Genomic DNA, 24,290 nt, shown 5'->3' on the forward strand with positions numbered 1-24,290 from the left:
ACCTGGTTGTTGTAAATAGTGCTGCAATGAACACTGGGGTGCATGTGTCCTTTTGAATTATGGTTTTCTCTGGGTATATTCCTAGGAGTGGGATTTCTGGGTCATATGGTAGCTCTATTTTTAGTTTTTTAAGGAATCTCCATACTGTTCTCCATAGTGGCTGTATCAATTTACATTCCCACCAACACTGCAAGAGGGTTCCCTTTTCTCCACACCCTCTCACATATGGATACCAAGGGGGAAGGGGGTTGGGATGAATTGGGATATTGGGATTGACATATATACACTATTGATACTATGTATAAAATAGATAACTAATGTGAACCTACTGTACAGCACAGGGAAATCTACTCAATGCTCTGTGGTGACCTAAATGGGAAGGATATCCAAAAAAGAGGGGATATATGTATACGTATAGCTGATTCACTTTGCTGTACAGTGGAAACTAACACAACATTGTAAAGCAACTATACTCCGATAAAAATTTAAAAAAAAAAGAAAAAATAGGGCTTGCCATCAAATATTTTAAGTTATTTCTTATTGTTCTGTGGAAAAAATGGATTGCTTTCGCTCATATCATCGACTATCTCCTGTGCTTTGCGATATCTGTACTTCTAATTTTGCACATCCTGTGTCTAAAATAGCCCCACGAATTTTGTGCCCAGACCCTTTCTGTTCTCTGGGTCTGTGTCAAATCCCAACTTTTCTGCAAAATGTTCTTTGATGACCTCACTGGGTAATTATTTCTCTTTCTTCAAACTTTGCTCTCTTTACCCTGATTGCTCATTTGTCATGTTTCATACACAGCTTGATAATCATGATGGATACAGTTTACTGAGCATCTCTGTACCACAGACAGCGATAGGTTTCTGACCTATATTTTAATCTTCACCCAGCAAGATAAGTATCATTAACCTCATTTTACAGTCGGGAAACAAAAACTCTGGGAGTTTGAATAACGAATCCAAATTACCCAGCTACAGAGAGGAAAAACACAAATGTTAACCCATCATCTCTCTCACTCCAAGGCCAACTCTCTTTCACCAATCTGAGCTGAATAACTATGGACTTTGCTGACACAGCAGAAGAGAAGATTCTGCAGATGGAGAAAAGGGATTGAAGGCATGGCTAGAAGAAACAGCAAGTTGGAATAAAGTCACTATCAGCTTCAAGTGCAAAATGGAATGTAAATGTTGCCAGGGCTCAGATCAGGACAGTACCTGTAATATATCAAGAAAAGCACAGCCTTTCCTGAGCCCATAGTCCCAGGTTTTAATCTATATCCCACCAAAGATGAGTGCTTCATAGTCACATACGTCTGGTGAATTGCAGCCTCCTCTAACTGACCTCTGAGCCACGTTGCCCAGTAAGGTATTAAAAGACTGAGAATTTTTGGCAAAGGGACCTGTTTAACTTTTTAGCCCAATGTCCTCCAAAAGAGTTCAAAACAATTTTACTTTCAATGTACAACTATTAATAGACTGGAAACATGCTAATACTGCTGAAAATAGTTGGAAGCCACTGAAATACTGTGTTTCTTTCTCTTCTGACCCTCTCCCTCAGTCCCAGCAGTCAGTGCCACAGCTGAGCTGGTTCAGCTAATTAAACCGGAATCTCTGAGGAGTGGCGCCCAGGCAGTTCTGATGTGAAGCCCAAATTGGAAACTCAATGCTGAACCCAATCTTTCCGAATCTGCCCCATTCTGCACCAGCAGCCCATTACAAAACTATAAGATATATTTCAACAAAGACCAGAGAGCTTATATTATCATACTCTGAAATATAACTACTAAAAAGTTTTCACTTTTCAAGAAAACTTGAAATTATTATTAGTAATAATACTTTTTCCTCCACCTATTGAGGTATAATTGTCAAAACTGTATAGCGTTAACATGTACAATATGATGCTTTGATAAACATATACATTAAAAAATACAGCATTTACTGCAGTCAAGGTAATTAACATATCCATCATGGTACACAGGTTTTTTGTGTGTGTGTGGTGAGAACTCTTACCATCTATGCTCTTAGCAATGGAAAACAGTATGGAGGTTCCTCAAAAAATTAAAAATAGAACTAGCATATGATCCAGCAATCCTAATTCTGGGTATAAGACCAAAAGAAATGAAATCCGTATCTCAAAGAGATATCTGCATTCCTGTGCTTGTTGCAACATGATTCACAATGGCCAAGATACGGAACCAACCTAAATATCCACCTATGGACAAATGGATAAAGAAAACGTGACACACACACACACACACACACACACACACACGCACACACACACACAGAGGACTATTACTCAGCCATAATAAAGAAGGAAATCTTACAATTTGTGACAACATGGATGGACCTGGAGGGTATTATACTAAGTGAAATAAGTCAGAGAAAGACAAATACTGCATGATCTTACTTATATGTAGAATCTAAATTAAAAAACCAAGTAGAACTCATATAACCAGACAGTAGAATGGTGGCTGCCAGGGGCTGAGAGTAGTGGAAACAGGGAGATTTGGTCAAAGGGTACAAACGTCCAGTTGTAAGATAAGTTCTGAGGATCCAATATACAGTACGATGACTAGAGTTAATAATACTGTATTGTATACTTGAAACTTAATTAGTTATTATTGCAATTATCTTATTGTCCACTCTCTGCACCACCCACAAACACTCTAGACCCTCACTTCTTCGTCTGGTCCACAGACCAGGGGCACCCACATCACCCAGGAACTTGCTGAAATGCAGAATCTCGGTACCTTCCTCAGATCTCCTGAGTTGTAATCTACATCGAAAGAAGATCCCGGGTGATTCCTACACACAATAAATTTAAGAAGCATTGGACTTGCATATATCACAATTTCAGGCACATGTTACGCCCTTTAAAAAGTTTGCTAAATAGATACATATGTACTTCGGCACAAATTCTATGGTTCTCACACTATATTTTTACTAAGTTGTAGACTTTTAGTAGTATGATGACCTGGGGACTTCCCTGGTGGCGTAGGGGTTAAGAATCCACGTGCCAATGCAGGGGACACGGGTTGGAACCCTGGTCCGGGAAGATCCCACATGCCGCAGAGCAACTAAGCCCGTGCGCCACACCTACTGAGCCTGCGCTCTAGAGCCTGCGAGCCACAACTACTGAGCCTGCATTCCACAGCTACTAAAGCCTGCGTGCCTAGAGCCCGTGCTCCGCAACAAGAGAAGCCACCACAATGAGAAGCCCGCGCACTGCAACGAAGAGTAGCCCCAGCTCGCTGCAACTAGAGAAAGCCTGCGAGCAGCAATGAAGACCCAACGCAGCCAAAAATAAGTAAGTAAATACATTTATATAAAAAAAAATAGTATAATGACCTGGATATATATATAGTATTTGGATTTTCAAAAAATTGAATGGTGTATATGGACAATATCCCTGAACGTTAAAAATGATTTACTGTGGTGGAACACATTGCCAAAACACAAACAGGGGTCAGCATCTGGTTCTAACTCTTCTTTCAAAGCAATATTATGGCTGCAGTTTTATTTTCACAGAGGTGCAGAGCAAAGATAAGACACAGGTTTGAAAAGTTCAGCACAAAAGAAATGATGCTTTTATAATTAAAATATTGAAGGTTATTTGCTGAAAATAGCCTTTTAAAACTAAATACAGGTTAAAAACAAAATTGTGGGGGTTTTTTAAAAAAAGATTTTAACTTCAACAGATTACTGTTGTGTTCTAAGGTAGAATTCTGAAGTCTCTACGGCGCTGTTTCTTAGAGCAATAAACACGCAGCTAGTTACAGAAATCCTGTACATTGCAGGCCTTCTGCTGAGCACTTCACAAGCAACCCCTCATTTGCTCCATTTCACAAGCCTCTGAGGTCCTGTCAGGGCCATTTCCGTCTTACAGACCGGGGTCTGGGACTTAGAGGAAACCCACTCTGTGCCATCAACCTCGCAAGTTGCAAAACCACGGCTAGATCCCGAGTCTGAATCAGTAGGCTTGGTTTAGCTACTATTCCAAGCTGCCTGCTTATGGAAAGAAGATGGAAAAATTAGAGGTCACAGGCCACCCCTGCCCCAGCCAGATGAGAACAGCCTCACAGGACGGCAGGTCCAGCTCTGATGACAGACAGAAGGCCTGGCTTCTCTCCTAGCCACTAACCCCAAACTGTAGGGCAAGGCACGTGATCTTTCTAGGATGCAGTTTCCTTATCCAACCAATAAAGGGATCACATTAGGAGATTTCCCAAGTTCCAGCTATTTTAAAATTTATAATTCACAAAAATAAAAACCTCCAGGATATATACATTTTTAAAGAAATGATGGGCTATAATCGTCTAAAGGGTTTCAAATCAGAGTGACTTAAGCTCTTGTGTTTATTATAGTCCAAAGATGGGAAACGTTCCTGTTTCCAGCCACTGCTCACAGACAGGACTCACCAAGCTCACATGGCATGTGCCCATAGGATGAAACCCGAGTAATAAATTGTCACATTTGTCAGAGACAAATTAGACTGCACAAAATTACCTTATTCTCTTAACCAGTCCTCCATTAAATTGTACAAACTTTAAGAAGAAAGGGAAAATTAGATATTCAGAGTTTGGGGAGAAAGTTTAAATGAAGATATCAAAGTGTACAGCTGGAATACCATGACGTACACATCCGGCTGATTTGGAGAATAAATGAAAGCCCGCAAGCATTATCGGAGGATGGCTAAAATAGAGTTGGCACAATGGCCTCTTAAAAGGCAGTGTGTTTTTAAAAGGGAAATTTATTTAAAAGTGTTAATTTAAGTGTAATTTTGCTTTCTGGAAAAGACCACATACAAAAAGAGAGAGGTGTGACTATAAAAAAACAAAGACAAGAACAAAACACAAGTGTATTGTGTGAAATGAATTTATATTCCTACAGGGGAAATTTTTCCCACTGCCTGTAACACTGATAATTTACAGGAAATGTAATCTTCAGTAACATCAGGTGAAGTGGTTGGGCTTTCCTATGACAGGAGAAATATCACAGCAGAGTTGAGGTTTCTGACATGTGGTATCTGCCCTGACTTGGTAAAGAACCACACTCTGGGACTCTCTAATCAGTTCCATCTTTAGGGACCAGGAATGCTTTTTTTTTTTTTCTCTTCGTCATCCCTTGGTCTGGTCTTTTTGCATGTAGTCCTGGTGTAAAATACTACATTTTATCCACAGCTACCACCATTAAATAAATCATATAAATTTCCTATGTTCAAAATATTTATTGATGAACATAGTTTAACTTCATCAACTGTATATATTTGAAATTCTAAATACTGATTTCAGCCAAAATGAAAGCTACCGAAGATGAACTACTCTGATGGTATTTCAGACATCTGTGAAGAAATATGGAAACGAGACACTTCTGGGCAATAAAATGGTACCAGGGTACCTACTAAGAAACCCATCACAATCCTTAGGAGGGAGATTGCAGGGCAGGGAAGTCTTCACCTGGGGTATGTTTGCCTGGTCGTGAATTGGGGATAGAGGACGTGGGAGACTGAAAATAGGCAGAAGTTTCTCCTGGCCCATCAGAGACAGCCTCCTTTTCTCCTCAAGGCAACTTCCAGCAAGAAAGACTCTTCCATCAGCACCTACTACAGATGGTACATTTCAGGTAAAAAGGGAGGGAAGTAAGTGCCTTGAAACAGTACACCTGATTGGAAGCTTTTCGAAACACAGCCTGCCTGTTTGGCTCAGCTGCACTGTTTCCAGTGATTCCTTTGCTGCCCGTTGGGGTAAAGAGTCCTCAGGCAGCTAGCTGCCAACGGGAGAGGGAGAGGATGGAAAGGGGGTTTGCGTAGGCCTTGTGGACGGGGGTGTCACCTAATCATGTAGGTAACAGAAGTGTCTGGACGCATCTGGACGATGCATGGGAAAGAATGTCTCAGACCAGGTTACAAATTCCCCGTTGCATAGACTTAGCTGTGATCAGACAAATTTCCCTATTGAGTTTGGAGGGTTTGGGATGATCGGGGCTGGCCATTATTTTCCCACCACCTCTAATGTAAATGAGTCAAAGTTGTAGATGGGAAGCCTTAATATTTACACTGTTGGCAATGTCTTTACGATATGCCCCCTTTTAGAAGACTTACAACATCCATTATTGTATTTATACTCACAACTATACATGACAAGTAAGTTAAGATTTATTACCTTACCTTATACCTAATAACACAGAAGAAGAAGACTGCAAAAGAAGGGGTCATGATGTCACCACCATGGAGTAACAGGACCAGATCTAGACTTGAAGCAGCCTCATGCTTCCCTTGGTGTCCAGTGAGGCCAGACAGAATTGCAGTCATTCTGGGATAATACTGGCGTGTAACATACTTCTTTAATTTTTTTTTTTTTTTTTTAATTTTATTTATTTATTTATTTATTTATTTATTTTTGGCTGTGCTGGGTCTTCGGTTCGTGCGAGGGCTTTCTCTAGTTGCGGCAAGTGGGGGCCACTCTTCATCGCGGTGCGCGGGCCTTTCACTATCGCGGCCCCTCCCGTTGCGGGGCACAGGCTCCAGAGGCGCAGGCTCAGCAGCTGTGGCTCACGGGCCCAGCTGCTCCGTGGCATGTGGGATCTTCCCAGACCAGGGCTCGAACCCGTGTCTCCTGCATTAGCAGGCAGATTCTCAACCACTGCGCCACCAGGGAAGCCCTTTAATTTTTAATAATAAAAATGTTAATAAAAGTATTTTATTTACTTTTATTTTCCTGACTTAAAAACAGTAAAGAAATATCATCTTGATATATTTAAATAAAGGAAGAAATATAGCTTAGGGCTGTCTCTGTTTCAGCCCCTGCTCTGCCACCTGGTAGCTGTGTGGTAAGATATTTAACCTTCTCTGAGTTCATTTTTCTCGTCTATAAAATGGGGATAATAGTATCTCTAAGTAGTGGCAACTGATTACATTTGCTTGGTACATAGCAATACTTATTGAATATTACTATTCAGTGTAAGGTTTTTTAAGAATAATACATTATTCAAAGATATTTTTAGAGAAAGATATTTTGAGTACAAGAGGGGTTTAGGAAAGGGGCTGTAATAATATGTTAATTATGGCCTTAGGCCTCTGCATAGTATGTAGAGGTTCAAGAAAAGTAGAAATTCATACACTGTTGTATACATATATATACACACATACACATATATGATATTTGTTTATGTTATGCTTGCTCCATAGAAAATGCTGAGGTGCAAACATCCCAATAGGTTTGTGCAACGTAATTATTAAATTTAAATTTAAAACGGAAAACATAAAAGAAAGGAAACCAATTATTTCAGTTGGTGGTCATGGGGCCGTGCTTTATGGCCTCCTCCTCCTTATGCCTGAAAAACGCCATCGTCTTTCAAAAAGAGTGTGACCAGACTGTATTGTTAACGTGAGCGAGGTGAAGGTTATGGAAACGGAAAGATGGAAACAGTCGCCCCGTGGAGGTGGCGAAAGAGACGGAATTCAGTGCCGTGAAGGTCCTTGGACTGAGTTCTGGAGCAGAAAAAGGGCAGCAGGGAAAATTCAGATCAGGTCTGTAAGTTAGTTAGTACCAGTGTTAATTTCTTGGTTTCCACGACGATACTAGGGCTGTATAAGACGTGATTGTTAAGAGAAGCTGGGCTGGGTGATATACCAACTCTCTGAGCTGGTTTTACAAGTTCTCTGTGAAATGATTTTAAAATGAACAGTTAACAAATAAAATGAGGAGAGATTGGAAGGGGTTTCCTTTCTTGTACCCGGGGCAGGAGAGCAGGACTGATTTCAGGGCGTCTATACTCTGTGCACGCCTCAATAGTCCGTCCTCATTAGAAATTAAATACACACCAAGTCAGTTATCAATTAAGTGACAAGCTGGATAAACATCCTAGGTGTTAACTGACCCTTCAAGGGTTCTTTGAAGCTCACTCAGCTTCGCCAGTTCCTCTGAAGTTCTGTTTTGGCTTCAGCAAGTCACTGATTAGATTGGTTTAATGGTGAAGTTGTGCCTGGTTAATGGGAACAAAATAAAGTGTAGTTACAAAACTACTTTTTGCTCTCTTATATGTAATCTTGCATGGCCCAGACAGGCAAAGGAGTAGAGTCATCTTGGTTAGTGAATGATTGAACTTAAGCCTTAAAAAATATCATAAAGTAACAGATTTTCTATTGCTATAAGAAGTCAGCTCTAATCTAAGTCAGCCAAGAAGCATTCTTGCATTGATGATCACTGAGGTTTTCCAGGGAGGCAGATATATAACTGTCTGCCCCACTGGTGGTACTTCTTCGAATGCTCTACCATCCATATGTTAATTTAATGTTGGTTAAATTGGGCCACGTGGGCGTTCCCTGTGGAGGCTGGTTCCTGGACAAGCGTGCAAGAGACACAAACGTGCTATGGTGAAGACAGGGGTGCATTCAGTGGGGCAAAGTGAGGGGTGCTTGCCGGGCAGAGGAGAAGGCCAGACTGGAGGGCAAGGTGGGCCAAGCTCTGAAAAGCCTCGAATGACACGCTAAGGCCTTCGGGTTTTACTCCGATGGCCCATGGCTCAGTCGCTGAAGGTTTTTAAGAAACTGATGCATTTAAGTAAGTTTTGGGGCATATTTTAAACGCATCTATTATCCCTTGTTTTCTTTCCTTCTCTACCCTGTACACACACTCTCTGCCATGAAATGGGGTAGATAATTATTCCCAAATATGAGTGCATATTTTGAAGATAGTAAATGCTCTGTTCCTCGTTTCTCGTCAAGACTCTGTGATGTTCTTAGGAACATCCCTTTAACCATCGTATCTTAATTTAGAAACCTTAGTAACTTAACTCTGAAATAAAATCAATTTTCTGCCTTCTTGATACTTCCGGAATTAGGAGTTAGATGCTACCCCATCAAATCACTTCAGAAAGTAAGAATGTGTGGCTAGCTTTACTGTTAACCAGGTTTTTAACTGCAGGAAAAAACCGTAATTACTGGACCACGTTGCAAAGACAGCTAGGCATGACAGCTCTCTCTGATGTACACAGAGTCGACTAGGCTTAAGTGACGACACCCCGGCCACGTTTAATACACGGATAATTCTGGGACTTTACATCATCCACCACTTTTAGACAGCCTCTGCTGTAGCGATGGCAACCCTTACATAAAACATAGCTGAGTCGGTAATTTCACTCCAAGTGAAATGAAAATAAGGCTAATCCTATTATTGTTCTTAACAATTTCCCAAGTAGCTTCTTCTCAGAGTGCCCTTGCTTGTATAGTCTGTCTTTTAAAAATAGATTATTGGAAAATTATACGTGTGTGTGCACTGTCTCTACTCACAGCCATTAGCACTGTCCTACTGCCGCTGCCGTGTAACCTTGTGCCTGAAAGGAGGTGCAACCACCTACACGGCCGCTTAGTATTTTTCTTGCAATTCGGGGATGGGTAAATCTTTTAAATGTACCGGTTTAGACCATGAAACATTTCAGAGGCCGGCACTTGACAAGTTACGGTTAAATAATAGTCTTTTGAAGATAAGCCCTATTATGCATTTGTATAAATCTGAGAAGGTAACTCAAGCGATCCTGTTTTGTGTTGTAAATGTGCCCGTGTGTGTTTCAGTAATGATTTAGGAAAACCATCTTTTCCTTTTCTGCCTCCACCGAAGAGCCTTCTGTTGAATAGGGGTCCTATGCCACGTCAGGATCTTTCTCTTTATAACTGTGATAAATACTCAGTGCCATCCCTGACATTGTCCCTGTTGTCCCTGACTTTCCTGATGCAGCGTGTGTGCTAAATGGCTTCTCAAGTGGCCCATCTCCCCCGCTATGGTGGTTGTCTGCCCAAGGCTTTAGGATCCAAAGTGCAGTCCTGAAACAGAGAAAAGGGAACTTCCTGACCGGCCATTAAGCTCAGACCTGGGTTCTTCCATGGGGGGGACGGTCTTACAGTAAAAAGAACACACAGTTTGGGTTCAGGGGCCTTCAGATCCAGCTGGAGCTCTGCCAGTACTCCCTCAGCTTTGCCATCTCTTACCCTTCGTGCCTCTCAGACGCTTCATCAAAAGAGGAAAAATATACTAATAACAACCCCACGGGGCTTTTGTGCCAAGCCATCAGGAAAATGCAAATCATCGTGAGAATATAATGTTCACCACAACTCTCCGTCTGATAATGGCTGTCGAAACAGAGAAATCATGATGAACCAACAGGAAACCCATTTTATCAGACCAGAAGGCACCCAGGGTCAAAGTCCCATGGACAGCTTTTCCATCAACTGCCCAGTTCTTCCCAGCTGCTGCTGGATCATTGATCTTGGTGTCCTGGCAAATACGGGGAGATTTCAGACAGCTGGAAAATGTCTTCCAGTCTGAATCCAAACACCAGGAAGACACAGGGCAATTTCTCTGGCTGCCACGACAATATTCTCTATGTCACGATTGTGAGCTGTTGCTATCAGGCCCCGCAGGTTGCCGTGGCCTCACATGGCATTTCCGACAGATGGCAATTTTAGCACATTCAAGACCCCGTCCGAGCACATTTTTCTGAGTCTGGTATTGAAGTAGGAGGGGACCCACGCCGGGGGAAAGGACCGATGGAGATAAAACAGAGAGGAGAAGAGGATGCAAAAGAAACCAGCGGGGATGAGAAAAGAAGAAACGGGCAAAACCAAGTCAAGTAACATCGTCTGACTCCTGGGGACCGCCTACTGAAGACAGGTGAACCGAAGGAGGTCTCCCTGCTCGGGGCGGTCACGTGGTGTGGGAATGCACCGCGAGGCCTTCTGCGAGGCTCTGCGCCACTGGGACTGGCATCTCTGCTCAGCATTCCTATTTTTCTTTCGGACTTGGATATGGACATCCGAGTTTCCTTTCCTACATAAACGGCATTGGTTTGGCGAAAGCCAACCTTGACCGTGGAGTCTACAATCATCCTCCGATATGCCTACTGTTTTTTCTCTCCCCCAGCCTGACACCTCACCATCCAGGGGATGCCCATCATCTCTAGAATCTCTCACAAGTAAGGCCTTTACCACGAGTCACTGAATTTCTGAGAAACGGTCACCATGTAGTTTTGCATGGCAATGATTTTCTGGAAACCAAAACAAGGTGACTTTAGAGCTAGGAAGGTGTTGCATCACTGAATCTCCTACAGTGATACACAGAGAAAGGCACTCAGTAGATGTTGAATGAATTAATTTAAAAGCTCATTTAGTATAGCCCCTTTTTATACAAGCAGTTAAATGATTTGTCCAACGTCACAAGGATGGTTTGTGACAGAACTTGGAGCAAAATCCAGGACATTCAGCTTTCAGTTTGGTATCTGTTTCCACTAACTCTGATGTTACAAAAAGGTAGATAGATAATAACATAAACCAATCCTTGAGTCTTTAAATTGTATAACATGAAATAAGCAAAAGGGTAACCTTGCCTGATCTAAAAGTATTGTTCAGATCAATGAAATTAAAAACAAAGATCACAGAGGCAGTGGTTATTTTTCTCTTAACTGAAGTAGCATTTAACATAAGAACAATAACACTAATGAAAGGAAATGACTTAAACTATAAATATGAATCCTCTGCTTTGAGTTTTGAGCCTTGGAAAATAAAATTCAATGTTGCTAATTGGTTTAAAACATAAAACAGTTTATGACGTTTGTCAGGTTTGATAGTTTTATCCTTCAGTCTCTGTACTGAAATACAGACTTAAACCTACAGAGATATTCAAAATCATTCATTTCATCTCCTCCACCAATGCATAAACAGCCAACATTTCCTCTATCCCAACTTAATTTGAACATACATATTGTCAAGTTTCATTATTGTTCAAGACCTGAAATAGATAACAGCTGCAGTTTTTAAAATGCTAAGAAATTGAAAAATTAAAACAAAAAAACCAGTTCAACCTGTAACAAACGACATAATTTAAAGTATACCCTAAGTCTTTAAACATTTATTCTTCGAATTCCCCCTTTTCAGTTGTACTTATAGACACAGCTAGAGCTGCTCTCACACAAGAAACACCATACACCAGAGACTGTAATGGATTTGATCAGGTTTTCTTCTGTTACCACTAGCACACACACCAGAGAACTGATCATCAGATGACTGGCATTATCTATATATCGGGTTAGTATTTATGGTTTGCCTGTGACCCTCATAGGTGGTTATATGATTTGGTGCAGCATCTCCAGGGAGGAAAAGACATACACAATCACACATCTGCAGCAGAGGCGACAAATGGCTGGAGACATGACATTTTTAAATCTCCACTGTCTAAAAATATCTGTTTACACTGAATCAGCTCCAGACCAAATCCAAAACCAGCTTAGCTCACTTAGCTGCCATCTTCTGTGTTGCTTTATAAGAATCCAAAATGAGGACACGATACGTTCCAGTGCCCAAGGCCAGATAACATCTCCAGCTCCAAATACCAGCACAAAGACATCTTAGAAACTTTGAAGTCCGTCACAATATAGATGACATTTTAGCAGCCCAAAGAGCAAGGCAAGGAAAGAACACAACTTCCTGAAGTCTACTGTGGGAAGTGGTAAGGACATTTCCTGTCCAGTACTCACCATATGGATGGTGCTTCTGTCCCGCTGATCTCTAAGAAGTCATATCCTTCTTCGAGCTGGAAGTCAGTGAAGACTAAAGCAATGGTGTCCCCGGGTTCTGCGAGGATGGTCCACGTGCAGTCGGCGCTGTTCTCGTACTCTGAAGGGAAGTAGGGGCTGGAGATGCTACTGCTTGTGCCCCGTAGGGTCCCGCCACAGGCCCCCTCAGCTGCAAAGGACAGAAGCAAAGGAAGCGTACTGAAAACGGCCTCATACACAAGCACCTCCACAGAGTGTCACTCTCCATCAGTGACGCATATTTTCTGAACCCCGAATAGCGACACGCAATCTGACAAAGGGTTTCTCCTGGTTTGTTTAGTTCTACAGAAAGACTTAAAAAGTCTACCCATTACATCGCATTGTCAACTGAACTGCCACTATAGAAAGACGTGAAATTGTGTCTTTTCTAAAATCTGGAACGTGCAGTTACTATACACCTGACGTTCACAGACAGCTTAACCGTATTTTCAAAGGTTTTCTCTGCATCTTGGAAGACGGAAATAAGTTGGCAACGTTGTGAGTCTTAACAGTATGTGGCCATCATTTCTTCATTTTTTGAGAGCTGGCTTGAAAATACAGTGATCTTAAAAGAAGCAGTTGCCCTAATCTTTATGTCCTATAGAGTTCGGAATGTGCACTTGGTTTTGAATTTCAGATAAGTTCTTGAATAATATGATAACAGAGACACATCAACTCATAAAAAAGTTCTGAGTAGGAAATAGTTGCATGAAAACTTAAAATGGATTATCTTGGAAAAGTGACAAGGAAAAGGTCAGTAAGATAAAATACATTTAGGATACAAATTAGCATTGGAATAAATATTGTTTTGAAGAGAAATGGATCCTGTAACTTTTTCCACAGAGTACAATATAGATGGTATTCAATTTATATAATCATCTATGACAAAATGTTATGTACGTAGTAAACTGTATGTATAGGGTAGATAAATATTTGTGAAATAACATGGTTTAAGACAAGTCTGTAAATACTGTCCCTCCCTTCCTTCTTTCCTATCAGATAATCCTGGCAAACAGTATACACTTGGCCCTCTATATCTGCAGATTCAGCATCCATAGATTCTACCAACAGATGAAGAATATACAAAAAAATTCCTAGAAAGTTCCAAACAGCAAAACTTAAGTTTGCTGCATGCCCACAACTATTTACATAGTATTTTCATTGTATTAGGTATTATAAGTATTCTAGAAATCATTTAAAGTATACAGGAGGATGTGTGCAGGTTATACGCAAATACGATGCCATTTTATGTAAGGGACTTGAGCATCCAAAGATTTTGTTATCTGCAGGGGAACCTGGAAGCAATCTCCTGTGGATACCAAGGGACGATTGTATTTAACAATTAGGGACATCAGCGCTACAATTAGAGTGATAGACAAAGTCAGCCTGTTACCAAGATGGGAAATTTGCCTTTGGCAGCTTGTGGGACTAGACAGATGAGATCACTTGGAATAGATATTTACATTGGCTACTGAATAAAAAACTGTGTATATAAGCATATCACACTTATATATAAAAAGTTTATACACACACACATACACACACACACACACATATATAAACTTAAGAGTTTTCAAATCCAATGCTGTGGTTGGGTGATTAAAATGAAATATATTAAATCTGACAGCGAAGACTGCATAAGTGGTTTGTAATTCAGCTGGCGAGCAAACAGCTCTCCTTCCCAAGTGTTAGAGGAGAACACTCATCAAATTATTCTGGATTTTTGAAACGGTAACCTAGGCACTGAAGCATTATTTATGATTTAAAAGACCTTGAAACAGGTATATTTGTGTGCATAATACACTCTAACCATAAAATAAGAGTGAAGAGGATAAGAAGCATACTGGGTTCTTGGGGAAAGTATCTTGGTGACCTTGACCGAACAGAGGTGATGCTAAACCTATCTGACAAGAGTATGTATGCACAGGTACCAGACATCAACCACGGACCTCGGCTGTAGCTCTAGGGCAGGGCCCTGGAGTTCCTCCCCTGCAGCCTTTCTCCCTCTGGTCGCTCAACTGTCGGAAGATCTGAGGACCTGTAGAAGGTGTCTACTGAGTTGGGGTCACATCGTGCTTCCAGGAATTGGCTATATATTACCTGGTATAGGAATATTCTATCAGCTGACAGAGCTGTGCTGGTATCTGCAAGCTGATATCAGCCCTGATCTCTCAGCAACACATCTACCTTCTGTTTAAAATGAGGGTGGTTGGACACTAAGTATCTAGATTTTCCTAGGACTTCAGTTGAGGGCTTGAGCAGGTCATGGAGGACCACGCTTGAATGGCCTAGCGAGTGAGTTCTGTACTCACTAACTCCAGAGGAGCCTGGGGTGCCCATCGCAGGCGCAGCCAAGTGGTACGATTTTATGGCTACTCTGTTGGGACTAGGAGTAGATTGTATGAGGAAGACAAAAAGAATAGAAAATGAAACTAAAGAGAAAGAAAATTAAAAAGTTGGCAGAGAACAAAAACTATAATTCTTCCAAGGCTGCAATCACCATTGTGTTGTCTCTGGTAGATATTTTAATGACCACAGAACATTTTTAAATGAGTTACAGTTAGATTTATGTCAGGCTAAACAGATGCAGGATGTATTATAATTCTTAATGCAGCATTTCAAATAAAATATTACAGAACACTATCAGGTTGTCTGATTGATGATATCTTCTTTGATAATTAAGCACATAAAACAAAAATAATTCATACCACTCATTGGATTATAAACTTAATACAAAACTGTACAGAGTGAGGTAACATGTGTATGTGTGTTTGAATATGTGTGTGTGTGTTTGAAAGCAACTGAAATGGTGCTTCACATGTTTTTCCAACAAAACATTTTAACAGTTTTAGCTTCTTCCCAGTTTTGTAAGATAATTTGTTTCCTAAACTATAACATTTTACACATCTAAAATGTAATAGCATGTGAGGAAGGGTAATATAAGCCCCGTTTGAGACTGGGAAATACACTCAGGAATAACCCAGAAACAGTGAGGGATGGAATGTGGTGAATAAATTCTCCGCCTTCTCTCCCCTTGGTGGGGAAATTTTAAACTGTAACTTACATGGAGTATCAGATAAGCCCCAGAGAGATTTAGTACCAATTCCCACAAGACTAACCCTACTAAAACACACCTCAATGGCATTCTTCACTTTCCTGCCTTACTTCCTCACTAGTTCACTTTGCTTCCTGAATCACCTCCCAAATACATTAGCTGCACTAAGTCTGGATCTCAGAGTCTACTCTCCTGGGACTGAGGCTAGGATAATAGAGGTGTCATGGGTACTTGATAGGACCACAGGGAGCCCAGATATTTGGTTAAACATTATTCGAGTGTGTCTGTGAGGGTGAAGACCTGAATAGAACAGAAAGGTGGATTAAGAGAGAATTCAGTCTCTTGGATTGACTGCCTTCATACATGGGCTCGGACTGGAACTTACACCCCTGTCTCCCCGGGAAGCAGCTTGCTCACTGCAAGTGTTAAGACTCAGCCTCCAAATCCAATGAGCCCAGTCCTTTAATAAATCTCTTTTTATTTCTCAAAATCTCCAAAAAAAAACCCCTCAAAATCATGTATGATATTTTACTTACTTTTGTATCTCACCATATATTATTTTTAAAGTACCCAATAAAAAATACTGACGATAACTGAACTTTACTAGAGCAACTGCTGGTATCTCGATGGACCTGAGGATGAAGCTGACACTTCTATGACCTTAGCCTTGGGCTAAGGCCATGGGTTCCGTCAGCTGGTCTTTACAGCATTATGCAATAGGCTCTACTGTGGTTCAATATGTGTTTACTGATTTTGCTTTTGTTGTCATTTGTAATCGTAAGACTAGTATAGCAGCAATAGTAGTAGTGACAGTTCAGAGTTAAGAGATAAAAATCTCTCAATCTAAAGGCCCCAAGGAACATAGAGACACAGTATCATATATCCCTGTCCTAATTTTTAACTACATCACCAATTTCCAAGGGAAAATTAGGAAAATCTGAGATATCCACAATCATAAAATATTCACTCATATCTCTTTTTCAGTTATCTACTCGGGAAATGTACATGAAGGAAGACCCTGCATTTTCTAGGAGGTACCTACACCTCATTATTACAGGTGTCTCCTATAATAAAGAGCAGCAAGGAGAAAGCAAATTCCTTTTTAAAGTTATTATAAAGAGATAACACTGAGATCGTGCTTCTCAACCTCTCCACCACCGACATTTGGGGCCAAATAATTTTTTGTTCTGAGAGGCTGTCCTTTGCATTGTAGAAGGTTTAGCAGAATCCTACCCTGTACCCACTAATTGCCAAGATTATCGCCCCCACTGTGACAGCCAAAAATGTCTCCAGACATTGCCAACTGTTCTGTGGGGACAGAATTGCCCCTCATTAAGAACCAATTATTTAGATGAATTTAATTAGTGCTTTTCCCAGTTCTTTTCACTGGTATTATATAGATCCTTCTAAACAAGAGGAATTAAAACCATATTAAAATGCTGTGTAGTATTCTTTCTTTAAGCTGAGATAAATCATTGATTAGATATTTGACCTATTTAAACTTATTAAAACATAGGAAGACTATAAATATTTCCCCTTAGATAATATGTTTATTTAAAGTAATTTAAAAGAATTCGAGTTGCTGCAGTAGTATTTGAAAATACTCTCATTTTGGTACACTTTACACAGTTTTTTGATAAAGAAATTAATTAGGAAATAGCTATTAAATGTTCCAAACTAAAATATGTTAACTCTTTAGAAAAACTGAAAAATCAGTATAGATATAATAAATTTAATGTTGTTTTTATTTAACATATCTCTAACACTAGGATTAGTATTTTGATGGAAAATATGTGTGTGACAAATGTAATTTAAATTATTTTATATGACAAATTATCTTTTTAAATACATAAGTTTATAATTTCTGAGATATGCTTTCACAAGGCAGGCCTCACTGGTTATAAATCAGTAACATTGCAAAAACATAGTAACTAAACAATTGAACACTTTTTCTCTAATTATTCGTAAATAAAATACTAAAAACAAATGCTTTACTTGAAAATTAGATATAGAGGTCTCAAAACTAGAGATCGTTAGCTAGATTTATATATATATATATATATATATATATATATATATATATATATATATATATATATATATATATAACATACATATTATACATAATGGCCACAGACCTTTGGAATCATCTCTTAATGCTGTTTACACACACACACACATACACTTATAAGCACACACACAATAGTACTGAAATAGTACTGAATAGTATTGAAAACTAAAAACTTATTTTCATCTTTTCTCTGGAATTTGTTTCACTCAAATTAACCAGACTGATCCTTTTAAAATTTAACCTGAATCTTAAAAATTTCCACTCAAAACTGGTAAACTTTCCGTATCCCCACTCGGAATAAAATCAAACCCGACCGGGACCTGAGAAGCCCTAGGTGATCTGACCCAATGCCCCCATCTCAGGCCCACTTTGCCTGGCCTCTGTCCACCCCACCTCTCCTCATCCCCCTCTAACCACAGCCTGCTGGGACCGCAGCCAAGTGGGTCCCTGCCCCGGGGCCTCTGCACTCACTGTCCTGCCTTCCGGTCTGTTCATTAGTCCCCTTCCTGGGTCCACCTTCTCTGACCTCTGTGTATGAACTGGCATCTACTTTGGACCACTCCCTGTCTCCTCATCCTGCTCTGTTACTTCTTAGCACTTTGCTAAGGGCAAAGCGTTGAACCATAAGCTTTATGAGCTTGCCTTTGCACAGGTCTGCTATTCCTAGTAGGCAGCCTGGAACTCAGTAAAGTTTCTTTCTTTCCACCGCCCCCCCCCCCCCCCACCGCCTTCATTGTGTGAATGACTCAGCATTTCCTGTACATATACCAGTTACCTGGAGCCTATATTCAGTCACCTTCAGTAGGAAAAATGGGACTACAGTAATATATATTTCTGGGCCTAAGCATGGCATCAAACTATATCATTTCTAAGAGTAGAAATAGAAAAGTTAATTCATTTACAGAAATAGGAGGCATTTTCAAGCATGACGTTTAAAAAAATAATACTCTACTAAAAACAACAGCAAGCCTCTAAGTGGAGAGGTATTTCAGACAAAAATTAATTGCCAAGAAGAAAGTTTCATCATGGTAGCAGACCAGGAGGGGTTTAGTTGACTGCTTGTTTTGCTTTGTTTTCATCAAGTACCTAAGCTACAAGTCCAGAAATATTATTTTTATTCTCAGCAGAGCAGTGGGGAAATTTCAAGAAGAATTAAAGCCAAGGCAGGCAGAGAAAGCAAAATAAGCAAAGCGAAACATTAAGAAAGGGAGATTATGAACAATCTTCCCAGAAACTGAAGAATTATTTCGAGCTCTGTAAACATCTAATGTAAACTTAAAAACCACATATAAAAAGTAAAATGTATTAAAAAAAATAAGTAACCATTAAAATAAACTAAATAATTCTGGCCAATATTTAAATAATATAGTTATATGAACATAATGTAAGCTTCTTTTATCCCTGGATGTTCACAGCAGTACAAATGTATCAAAAATTTTACTTTAACATTAATTTTGCTATATCCAGAGGAATTTTTTGTCTGGAAGCTGAAAAATTGGGGGGATCTAATTAAGTAAATTCTATTTAGAATTCCATCATCTCCCCCCCCCACACACCGTTTTTTTACACATTATGCAGAAAGAAAATGAAGATAGGTTTGAAACTGCCAGGTAAATACTTGACTGCAAAAATTAGCACACAAAATACTTCTTAATAAAATAATGCAAATATATTGAGTCACTTCACTCTGTATTTTAAAAATTGTGCTCCTAGGACATCCACATGTAGGACTCACAGGTTACAAGTAGCAAATAAAGTCAAGTGGTTGGGCTTTGTTCCCACACCAAATGTCTATCAGAGCAATTATTTCTTTAAATCCGTGTCCTATATTGAATTTTCACAAAATCTTGCATTTGGAAAAAAAAACATTCTATAGCTTAAAGAAGTTTGAATGCCATCAAGTTAATCCAAGAAGCAGATAAGGTTTTTAATAAAAGATGTGTTTGAACCTACTGATTTCTGTAAGTGGGGAAAATAATTCTAACTGTAAGCAGAAATCAGAGTGCACTATTTCCCCTAAGGAATTTCAAAACTTTTCAAAATTTTCATCATAAACTGTAAAATTATTATAAGCGTTGCCTGGGTATAAATGCTGCTAGGAATGTATCTTAAGGGCATGATTCAAAATACAGAATAAAACATTATTTAGAGACATACTTTGCCATATTTATCATAAAGAAAAATTGAAACCAACTAAATGTTTAACAACAGATAAATCATTAAATAAAGTATGTTGCACCCAAACCAAACCATGCAGTGTTTACCGAGCATTTGTAACATTGCTTCAACAAATTCCTGACCTAGAATATTGAATTTATAAAATGCAGGGTATACAATGGGTTGTATAGTTTCTTCTCAATTTTAAAAATTATATGAAAAACATCCAGGAAAGAAAAAAGAAATGCACACACATTTATAATGTTCAGTGTCTAATACTAGGCAATATTCTCTAATATACCTTCCCTAGGGCTGTGTAGAATATTGGTACCTACAAGTCAGACTGTCTGGGTTTGAATCCAGGTTTTCCCACTTTTGTGTCACAAGTTCTCTTCTCTGGGCCTCAGTTTGGTTATTTATAAATGAAGATAATAATGGCATCTATTCACAGTGCGGTTGTGAAGGTTAAATAGATCAATAGCTGTAAAGTGCTCAGAACAATATGCAGGCAAATACTAACGACTCAGTAAAAACAGCTATTATTATTTTCTCCAATTTGGCATGCAGTGATCACTCAATGATAGTTTAATTATTTTGACCATTTTATCACTGCTTTGAGTAAAACTGCCCTTCCAAGTCTACACACTGCTTTCACCAGGAGTTTAGCAGCTGCTTCAGAAAGAGGAGAGGGTCACACAGAGCCCAGTAATCAGGAGGCAGCCTCCTTCCCCAGGTTTCCACTCCTCCAGGGGCTGGAATGAAAGGGGGCCCAGATCTTTTGCTACTGTTCTTATAGCCTCGCCACCACCTATGTTACACCTGAGACCATCAGGAGGTTAACCTCTTACATCCTTCATCCTTAGGTACTGAAGACACTGGAAGAAACGCTGGTCTCCTAGGTCACCCCTCATCCCCTCAGACCCTCATTCGCTCAAAGATCTACAAAGCTTACGTGTCTGACCCCTACCTCTCCCGAGCTCTTAAAACCCTTCTGCTAGGTCCTCTGAAACTCAAGGTCAACTATCAGCAAAACTTCCTGCGTCTCAGCCACTTCTGAGGTATCCCTTCACTTCTTTCTCATGGAAGCCGGCTGTCTTCTGAGAATGTTGTATCATGAAATCCTCCCCAAGGTCAATGTTCAGCATCCATAGCCCAAGTGCCACTGTCTCTAGAGCTGGACTACATGCCCACCAACACGCATCTCATTACGACTTCTGGACTACTTTTGTTCTTTCCCCAGCGTGGAGTCTCTCGTCCTCAGAATCCAATACCTTCTTCCCTGGAGTCATCTACAACATCCCTTGGGCAGCCCCATTAGACCTTGCAGATTTTTACTTCTGGCTCACTATCAGTTTCTCCAGCTCTACATTTGTCTTGATTCTTGCTGATTTCGGTATCGAGTTGGATCATCTTCTGAATACTGGCCTCTCAGTTCATTCGGCCCCTCTTCCAAAAACCTAACCCCACACAGTCATTCATTCCCACCATCACCCTTCATCTTCTCAATACCAATAAATGATCATTTCCCAGAGCGGCAGTGTGGGGTGTCCCATTCTCAGACCTCCACTTTCTATATTTCCAGGTCACTGCCTCAAATACCTTAACTTCAATAATTCTTTGACACTGATAGACCTACAGTTCCCTGATCTTGACATTTTTTCACTTCCTTCCCCTCAGGCCCCTCATGTCCCCATTTCTCCCCTTGCCATCCTCAGATTTCATGGCCATCATTTCAGTCACTTCCTTGTGTCTGCCATAACTCCTCTGTCAACACCTTAGACTCAAATCAGGGCAAATCCACATTTTCTCCCATGGTAAACATGGCTGGAGAAAAACCCAAAACAAAAATACACTGATGGGTCTAGCTTTAAATTAAGGACCACATCCAAGCTGGCTTTCAATGATGACATTCCTACTCTGTTCCCGTCATCCATTCAGTCCTCGTTCGGGGGGAATGACCATTTTGTACCCTCTTCCTCATCCACCTGCCAGCATCTCCTACCACATTCTTAATACTACATGGTGATTTTGTTTTCTATTTCCCTAAGAAAATAGAAGCAATCAAAAGAGAAATTTTACAATCTATTGACACCATATTTGATCACCTATCTGCTTTTCTGCTCATAAAATTTCCTTCCTATATGAATGCTAAACGTTCTTAACCTAGGGTTAATTCCGTTTGTGCTCTTGCTTTCATCCCTGAACAAGTTTCTAAGCCAAACCTCCCAACAAATGATCATTTACCCTTTTTATTGGAGAACTGCTCTCAGCACACAAACATGTTATAATTTTCCCCATTCAAAAACGTTTTTTGAAAAGCAACTATCTTTTGATTCCACATCTATTTTCCAGACTCCATATCTACCTTTAACTTTATTTATAAAAATCCCTTTCCCAGCAACACATCTCAAGAAATATACTTGCAATCTTTAATTTCTTCTCATCCTCTACTGAACCCACTTGAGTCAGGATTTTGTCCTCACTGGTCCACAAGAACTGCTCTTCTCACGTCAGCCACACCAACAAATCCAACGGTCAGTTCTCAGTTCTTATCTTATACAAGCACTCAACAACATCCCACAGTTCTCCATCTCCTCCTCCTTGAAGGACTTTTCTCAATATACTTTTAAAGCTTTCTTTTATCTTGAAATAATTGCAAATTCATAAGAAGTTGCAAAAATAGTCCCGGGTGATTCTGTGTACCCGTCTTCCATTTTCCACCAATGATTACATCATACAAAGGTATAGTATAGCAACAAAATAAAAAAAAAAAAAAAGACACTAGTACAATGTGTACATATGCTTTTATTCACTACTACTTTATATACTACACACATGGTTGCCTCTAATCTTACTGACCATTTCTTCTCAATCTCCTCATTATATTGATTCCATCTCCCAATCCTTGGTGTAGTGCCCAGGATTCAGTATTTGGACCTCTTTTCTTCCTAACTGCATTTACTACCTGGGTGATCTCATCTAGTTTCAGTTATGTGGATGTAAATATGGTAAATATGTTGACAGTTCTCAAATTTGTAGTTCAATTTCAGATCTCTCTTGAATTTCAGTTTTTTGTATCCACCTGCCAACTTGGCATATCCATATGGATGTCTAAATAGCATTCCAGACTTACTAACCCCCAAATCATATTCTTGACCTTTCCTTTTCCAAATCTGAAATTCCCTAGCTTTCTCACTTTCAGTAAATAGGAACCCCATTCTTCCAGTGGCTTAGATAAAAATGGTGTCATCTATGACTCTCCTGTTTCTCTCATATCCTGTAACCACTGCGTCATAAAATTCTACTGGCTTTTTCTTTAAACTGTATTCTTTTTTGTTTGTTTGTTTGTTTTGTTTTTATAGCAGCTTTATTCATAATTGCTAAAACTTGGAAGCAACCAAGATGTCCTTCAATAGATTAACGGATAAACAAACTCTGTTGCATTTATATAATGGGATATTATTCAGAAAACTAAGGAATTGAACTACCAAACTACAAAAAGACATGGAATAGCCTTAAATGCATATTGCGAAGAGAAAGAAGCCAATCTGAAAAGGCTGCATACTGTATGGCTTCAACTATATGACATTCTGAAAAGGTAAAACTATAGAGACAGTAAAAAGATCAGGGGTTACCAGGGTTTCTGGTGGAGGGAGAGATCAACAGGTGGGACACAGAGGATTTTAAGGGCAGTGAAGCCATTCTACATGATACTGTAATGGCGGATATATGGCATTATGCATTTGTCAAAGTGTATCGATATCATTTCATCAGTTGTAACAAAGGTACCACACTAATGTAAGATATTAAGAATAGGAGAGACTGTGCAGGGGGCAGAGGAATTAGTACACAGGAACGCTCTCTAGTTCCTGCTCAAGTTCTCTGTAATCTTAAAACTGCTAGAAAAAATGAAATCTATAAGTTTTTGTTTTTGTTTTAATGCAATGATAAAGAATAAGAATGATAGGATAAAGAATGCCCTGGGTCAGAGGCGGGAGGGAACCTACTATTCAGTAGGTCTTCAGAGAAGTCTCTCTGAAAAGTTGACCCTTCTAAGCTGTATTCTTAACCCAAATGCATTTTGCAGCCTTCCCTGCTCCTACTGTCTCTCAACATGACATCATCCCTCACCTTGAAGACTGCAGGGGCTTCCTAACAGGTTTTCTCACTTTGACCTTCCCACCACATACTCTTTGCTCAAACAGCAGCCAGCATAAGGCTCTTATGTTCAAAATGAGATGATGCCACTTCTCTTGTCAAAACCCTCCAGTGTCTTCCCATGTTGCTCAGAATAGAAGCTAAAGTCTGTATGATGGTCCACAGGGCTCCCAGGATCTTTCAACGCCCATCTTCTCTGACCTTTTCTCCCAGATTCACACACTGTCCGGTCTGCTCCACCATACTGGCTGCTGCGTTA

At 39.9% G+C, this 24,290-nt stretch overlaps 1 protein-coding gene across 1 annotated transcript in view; it reads right to left on the reverse strand.

Annotated features, from left to right (window-relative positions):
• The window catches only part of CSMD1 (CUB and Sushi multiple domains 1), a 1,828,277-nt gene that overhangs the window by 895,982 nt on the left and 908,005 nt on the right, over positions 1-24,290 (reverse strand). Inside the window, exon 5 of the mRNA XM_057537433.1 lies at positions 12,534-12,741. Coding sequence (XP_057393416.1) covers positions 12,534-12,741 — 208 coding nt within the window. The remainder of the gene's footprint in view (positions 1-12,533; positions 12,742-24,290) is intronic.

The sequence above is a fragment of the Balaenoptera acutorostrata genome, chromosome 21 (assembly GCF_949987535.1).
Source record: "Balaenoptera acutorostrata chromosome 21, mBalAcu1.1, whole genome shotgun sequence".
Lineage (NCBI taxonomy): Eukaryota > Metazoa > Chordata > Mammalia > Artiodactyla > Balaenopteridae > Balaenoptera > Balaenoptera acutorostrata.